Below are 6,660 nucleotides of genomic sequence, written 5' to 3'. Positions count from 1 at the left end.
GCTCGAGAGAAGGTTTACGCCAGCAAGAAATCAGTCGGTTGAATCTAAGGGTTTTCCTTAGATTTTGCCATGATAAAAAATAATTTGACACAAAAGTGCCATTTTAAAAAATCTGACGCAAGCTGTCTTGAGCTGGAGCTTGATACTGCCCCCTGAGTCAAATTTACCTTCAAGTTTGCAACTCAGGTGCGAATAGAATGGTAAAAGCTCAGTCAAGTGCACATTGTTAAGAGTTGCCAAAGCCAAATTCAAACTCAACTGACATTGTCATGAATAAACGTCGCCACCAGAACAGTAAAAAATCAAACTCAATTGACATTGTCATGAATAAACGTCGCCACCAGAAAGGAAAAATTCCTGGCGGCAAAAAGAAATAAAGAACTATTTAGTCTATATACCGATCCGCAAAAAAAAATCTATATACCAGAATTCTCCAACTGACAGTCATAAGATGATAACATCCTAAAACCTCAGGATCTGTAAATGGGAACATAGGCTTAGCGACAACAATAGCAAGGGTCACAAAGTTTTGATATCATTATTCCATCAGATAATTTACTCGCTACACTGCAGTAAAATCTGAGGACATATCCATAATAACTAGCGTAGGTTTTAGAATGGTAACCGCGGATCCTATGATGACACCATAGGAAAAACTGCTCGTTTTGCAAAACTATAGATAGAATTATACATAGCCACCAAGCAACGTTTTGGCCTAGTCAAAAATCTGGCAAGCCCTGAGCAAAGGCTAATTTTGCCTAGTCGTCCAGCTCAATGATCTTCACGACAGAGGAATCTCCCACTTTCTGGCACACGACGACGCGGTCATGCGACTTGATCACACCAGATGCTTTGCCGTGGTCAAGAGCAACCTTCAACACTGATTCATTTGTAGTGCTAGTAGATTCAGCCTGCAGGGCAGAGAAACAATGTCAGTACAAATCACCAGCCAGACCGAGCATGTTCCTAGTTGGGTCCATATCAAGGAATTCTAGCTACCAAATAATTCAAGGTGGATGCAAGATGAAAGACCTCCAAACATCAGCATCACTGGTGCACACCAGCTTATAAGCTCACGTATTGCGTTTATAGTACACAAGAGTTAACAAACCAGCATACCACCAGTCAAGTTCGAAAGTGAACTGCAGTGTTACCGTAATACTCCCTCCGACCGGAAAAGCTTGTCCTTCAAATGGATGTATGTAGCATCAAGTGCTAGATACATCCATTTAAGGAACAAGTTTGGGACAAGCTTTTTCGGACAGAGGGAGTAGCTAATTTGTTAAGAGTAATACTAGAACATGATGCAAGCATAAACCCTATAAGCAGGATTAATAAGTTCACTGGCCTAGTGTATGTAAAGCATTCAGTTTTCACATATTTGGAATATGCACCAACGCCAACTGACATTATATTCCCTTTATGTCCAGAACAAGGGCGTTCATATTCATAGGTAGTTCCTATTTTCATATTATTGTAAAAATTGAGAAGAACAACCAAAAAATGGTTTGCAAAAAACATGCTTATATTAATGTATCCAACTGATGAAAGGCAGGTTAACTCACCGGATGACGTGGATCGGCAAGCATGGGAAAGAGACCTCTAACTATGAGTGATTGTCTTGCCTGCAGGAAGATAATGCAACGAATATGAGCCAAACACAGAAGCTTACTGTTTCTTATCAGAGAAAATTATATGGTACTCCCTCCGTCCAGAAATACTTGTCATCAAAATAAATAGAAGGGAATGTATCTAGATGTATTTTAGTTTTAGATACACCCCTTTTTGTTCATTTTGATGACAAGTATTTTCGGACGGAGGTAGTAGTATACATGTTAATTAGTGAGTCTAGCTGAACACCATGCTGTTCCTCATTAGGGAAAATTCTACAGAACATGTTAATTAGCAGTCTAGTTATACTCCCAATTTTTCGTTTTGTTAGGCACATAAGTATTTTCAGATCATCGATTTGGCCAGTGAAATATGAGGTATATGCTACAAAAGGTATACCATGACAAAGCCTGTTTCAAATACGATTTTTGATTGTATACTTCAGCATATAATACATATTTTGTTGGTCAAACTGATGATCTAGAAATACAGGCGTCCCTTGTAAACTGAAACGGAGGTAGTAGGAATTATGCACCATGTAAAAATAAAGGAAAACATACAGCAATCTTTTGCCAAGAGAAAAGAAGGATCTAGAAATGAAGTGCCCTTTTCTAGCATTACATGGCAAATACTTATATATATAGTTCCTCTGTATTGAGTTGCACAATTGTGCAAGGTTCAATGTTAGATTTGTCATTAACAAAAACTATAGCCTAAAGTTATCTTTCTAAGGTTGAAGATCAGCATTCTAGTTCTGAATCATTACCTAGATATAGCACATACAGAAGAAGGTAGTAAAAAAGTTACAAAGAAAAAGGCTGTAAACATACCTCAAATGCACCTGTGAAGCTCCACTTCAATTGATTTGTTTTCAGACGAGGAATGACAACAGAGAGGACAGGCATGGTGGGCCTGTACTTGGCAATTAGCCTGCACATACCAGATACGACATAATATATGAATCAATTGCCATTAAACTAGAAGCCTGTTAAGAAGAAATACTCTCTTCTTTCTACCTTGCAGCCCGTCCAGATGAGGTGAAGCAAATGATGACCGAAGCCTTAACTTTAATAGCAGCCCGCACCTAGCAAATACGTAGCAAATTATTTCAGACTTATAAACCCAAGTGTCACAGACTGATATTAAATCAATGGAAGACAGAAATTGTTCCCCTGTAAACACTAACAAAAGGTTGGAAAATGAAAAGAAACAAAATACGCACTGCAGAGGAAGCAATAGACTCCAAGTGGGTCATGGGTTCTCCCACATATTTCACAGTTCGCTTAAAGTACAAATCTTGGTTGAAGACCTTCTCAGCCTGTGAAACAATTCATGAAAATATATCACCAAAAATGAAGAGAGAAGGCGGGAAGAGTGAATTTCCATTAGATTCCATTAGAGTGCCAAAGATATACTTGTTGAGAACGCATTTAGGGGCTGTTCGGAAGAATAGTATTTATTTGCAACATTTTACTATTGAAGTCAGATTTGAACTATAAAAAGGAACTTATCAACAAATGCCCTCCCAAATAGGCCTGTGTTTATCAAGAGAACATATAGAACTCCAAAGAAAGTCACCTCAGCACAAATTCTGCCCACTGTTGAAATAGTCTCAACTGGATACAACCCACGGAGAGTCTCGGCACCAAGGAGAATGGCATCACTACCTGAACAAAACAATTGTGATTCATGTTACAACTTCTGTAATTATAGTTTGTTTAGGTGCAGTAATGAGCAGCTGTACAGGATCACCAAAATATAAGATATCTGCAAGAGGCAAAAACTAACCATCCAGCACCGCATTTGCCACATCAGTTGCCTCCGCACGAGTAGGCCTTAGGTTGTCCGTCATACTGTCCACAACACGAGTAACAACAGCAGGCTTTCCAGCCATGTTGCACTTGTGCAGAGCAGACTTCTGAAATAAGAACACCTAAAGAACAAACAAAGTAGTACTCAATAGAGACCCTTGATTTTTTTTAAAGCACATAAAATCATCACTAAGCGTCATGCAAATGGGAAAAATACATGTTAATCAAGCAAAAGGCCTTCACAACTGCCAAGGGCACTCACAATACTTGGCTCTGTAATTGAAAAAGAACGAGAGTGGAGCTGTATGTTCATATAGATACAGCTCTTAGCTCGTTTTCCTGTGCAGTGTAAATGTGTAATTAATGGTCTGATCCTTTGTGGCTTATCTCCCTATTTTCCTCTTCTTTCCTTTTCTCCACAACTAGGCCACAATGTTGAGATGTAAAAAAGATACATAAACTAATTAAATGCAATATCATTTAGATATGACCCTTAAGAAACAATGCATTGGGGTGATTGTCTCTAATTTTTTCACTACCTAGGACAACAAATTAAGAGATAATGCATTGTGAAGGTTGAGATAACCAACCTTTTCAGGTGGAAGATCAATTCCAAGGTTCCCTCTTGAGAGAATGATACCATCCGCTTCCTCCAGGATCTCATCAAAATGGTTCAAGCCCTGCAAGGAATAAGGAGTCAATAGGTGGTAATCAAATCGAAGTTGCTCAGGAATGTTAAATGACTATTGTAAGAAGTGAATATGTAGTAAACAAATCAAAGTTGCTCAGGAATGTTGAAAGAATATCTTGAAATTACCTCCACATTCTCAATTTTGGCAAAAATCAGAGTTTGGCTAAGATCACCTAACTTAGAGAGGAACTCCCGTGCCTGCATTGCAGGAAAAATACCATCAATGTTAGGAACATTTTGCCAAAGTATGAAATGCAAACAAACATGTGATACTATTCAATCTGTTGGGGAAGATGGCACTGTGAAGTAGTACACCCTAAATATCCACGTAATGAGTTACTTACTTGCCGCACATCTTCTGCGTGCCTTGTATAAGAAAGAGAGAGGAAGTCAATCTTGTTTGGAGCACCCCATTTTTTCATAACCTGAAAGTGGGGCATGCTCATAAAGTCATATAATGGATTACAGCAAGGAGATCCAGTTTAAACAAAAAATATTTTTTAACATGTAAAGTCTAGTCGCCAAGTTCTAATAAAGGAGAGAATACAAGGAGAGAGATATTCTTGGGAGGAGTTCCTTACATCTTTATCCTCATCAGACAGCGTGGGCATGTCGATATGGATCTGGGAGCAGTGCAATGTGAAGAGTGACCCAGCCAGGGTAGCTGAGTTCTTGATCACGCAAACCACGTCATCCCCTTGAACTTCAGAAACCTACATCAGGCAGTTGAGAGTTTTGGTATCAGAAATTGGTGAACACTAAGAAAGATCCTGCAACATGCATATAACACATCACATATGGCAAAACGCTTAATTGTAGCATGTCAAAGATTTCTACCTCCAGCCAAACTGATGTAGTCTCACTGCCCGTGAACAAATATTGCCCAACGAATATTGTGGCTCCGGGCTTCACAGCCTGCAAAGAACAAATGATAGCTCTGATTTAATCCATGCGGAGATACAAGTGGACATCTTAGTGCGACAACAAATGACAGACAACTGTGGATCTGCTTACAGCTACCGTCGCATACAATTAAATACAGACAGCACAAGATTCAGCGAGATGATAGAAGAGGGTTACCTTGGCGAGTCCAGCGAAGTTGATAGGGAGCAACTTGGAAGAGGCCTCCTGGCCCTGGTGAGGGGTGAGAACAACAGACTCGTTCTCTTCAAGCGAGATTGTGACTTCACTCTTGTTCACCACTTGCAACTCAGGGCCAACAGTGTCGAGCATAACCTGTCCAAAAATATACCCAATCGTCAAGCTCCACAGAACATATTTCACCTAGCTAACATCAGATCCACTCTGAGTGGCATGTTTCGGTGTGTGTAGGCAAAGTTGATTTCATCACGACTTATGGCCACAAATCAGCGTTGGTTGTGACAGCACTTACAGCACATAGCTTCTTGGTGGCCTTGATGGCGAGCTTGAGGTTCTCGAGTGTCTCCTGGTGGTACGCGGCATCCCCCCACGAGAAATCGAAACGGGCCACTGCAAGAAAAGAAAACACAGAAAATCAATGTTAGATTTAGAAAAGAGAAGAACAATTAATTAAGAGAGAAAGACACTCCGCTGTCGCGGAAGAAGATACGATTATACGAACCAGACATGCCGGCCTTTAGACAGGCGGAGATGGCCTCAACGGACCGGGACTTGGGACCCAGCGTCCCCACGATCTTCGTCATCGCCGGGAAGAAGTTCTGATTTACAAATAAAACATCAGTAAGGTTTGATCCAACGCCGATCAGGAGAGTCGAGCGGCCGCAATTAGGGTTTGATCCCCACGCAGATCATCAAATCCGACGGAGAGAGCGTGGGGCGGAGATGGACGGTTACCGGCTTGGATGGCTCGAGGATGGAGACCATCCGGATGGGCTCCTCGAGGAGCAGATTGGTGGAATGCATCTTCGCTGGCTCCTGAGATCAGATCGGCGGCGAGGGACGACGGCGTCGGGAGGCGGGGGCGCTTGCCCTCTCTTCTTCTTCTTCTTCTTCCCCAAGCAAGGGAGAGAGAGAGAGGAATGACCGAGACCTAGTGCGATGCGGTGCGGGATGCTCCTCCTCCTCCCCTCCTTTCCTGTCTTTTTATTAACCCCGCGACCTCGAGCCAGGAGGCGGCATCTGGCTTCCGGTGGGCCGAAGAGGTGGTACAGCGACACGCGGGTTTTGACGGCCGCTGCCTGTTTTTTCTACTGCGATGGGCCGGACACCGGAGCGGGCCGACCCGGACCGGGCGGAAAGAAAGAGCGGGGGCAAAATCATTGACTTTTCGAACAAGTTTTGACTCGTTTCTCATTCTCTTCCGCTGCAGGTCGCGTGGGTGGGACCGTTGTTCTCGTTGTTTCTTTCTTGGAGAACAATGTTTATTCCCTCAAAAAAAAAGAACAATGTTTATGACCGTAGATAGCGACCGTTGTTCTCCTTGTTTCTTTCTTGGAGAACAATGTTTATGATCGTACACAAGGGCTGTTCGGTAACCTCCTACTCCGTGAAATCTGAGAATATGTGGAGTCCCAACTCCGCGATTTTGAACTGTCGCTCCTCCAG

At 42.0% G+C, this 6,660-nt stretch overlaps 1 protein-coding gene across 1 annotated transcript; it reads right to left on the bottom strand.

Moving 5' to 3' along the window:
• Positions 1-517: 517 nt before the first annotated feature.
• LOC123120278 (pyruvate kinase 1, cytosolic) lies at positions 518-6,227 on the bottom strand. The gene is made up of 16 exons (XM_044540253.1): positions 5,950-6,227; positions 5,717-5,813; positions 5,507-5,604; positions 5,194-5,349; positions 4,951-5,028; positions 4,695-4,826; positions 4,458-4,538; positions 4,240-4,311; positions 4,013-4,102; positions 3,400-3,544; positions 3,190-3,278; positions 2,834-2,929; positions 2,628-2,695; positions 2,442-2,541; positions 1,566-1,625; positions 518-911 (listed from the first exon to the last, which is right to left on the bottom strand). Exons 1-16 carry the CDS (start codon positions 6,016-6,018, stop codon positions 759-761), a joined length of 1,584 nt encoding a protein of 527 aa, XP_044396188.1. The 5' UTR covers positions 6,019-6,227; the 3' UTR covers positions 518-758.
• Between the last annotated feature and the right edge of the window lie 433 nt (positions 6,228-6,660).

This window comes from Triticum aestivum, chromosome 5D (genome assembly GCF_018294505.1).
Source record: "Triticum aestivum cultivar Chinese Spring chromosome 5D, IWGSC CS RefSeq v2.1, whole genome shotgun sequence".
NCBI lineage: Eukaryota > Viridiplantae > Streptophyta > Magnoliopsida > Poales > Poaceae > Triticum > Triticum aestivum.
This window is presented reverse-complemented; position numbering and strand designations above follow the sequence as displayed.

What these genes read in the sequence shown, in the direction of transcription:
- LOC123120278 (XM_044540253.1), bottom strand. Translation starts at nt 6,018, where the DNA reads ATGCATTCCACCAATCTGCTCCTCGAGGAGCCCATCCGGATGGTCTCC. An exon ending in ACGCAGAAGATGTGCGGCAA is followed by an intron (nt 4,312 to 4,457) that starts GTAAGTAACTCA and finishes CCTGCAATGCAG; the next exon opens with GCACGGGAGTTCCTCTCTAA. An exon ending in TCATCTGGACGGGCTGCAAG is followed by an intron (nt 2,542 to 2,627) that starts GTAGAAAGAAGA and finishes TGGTATGTGCAG; the next exon opens with GCTAATTGCCAAGTACAGGC.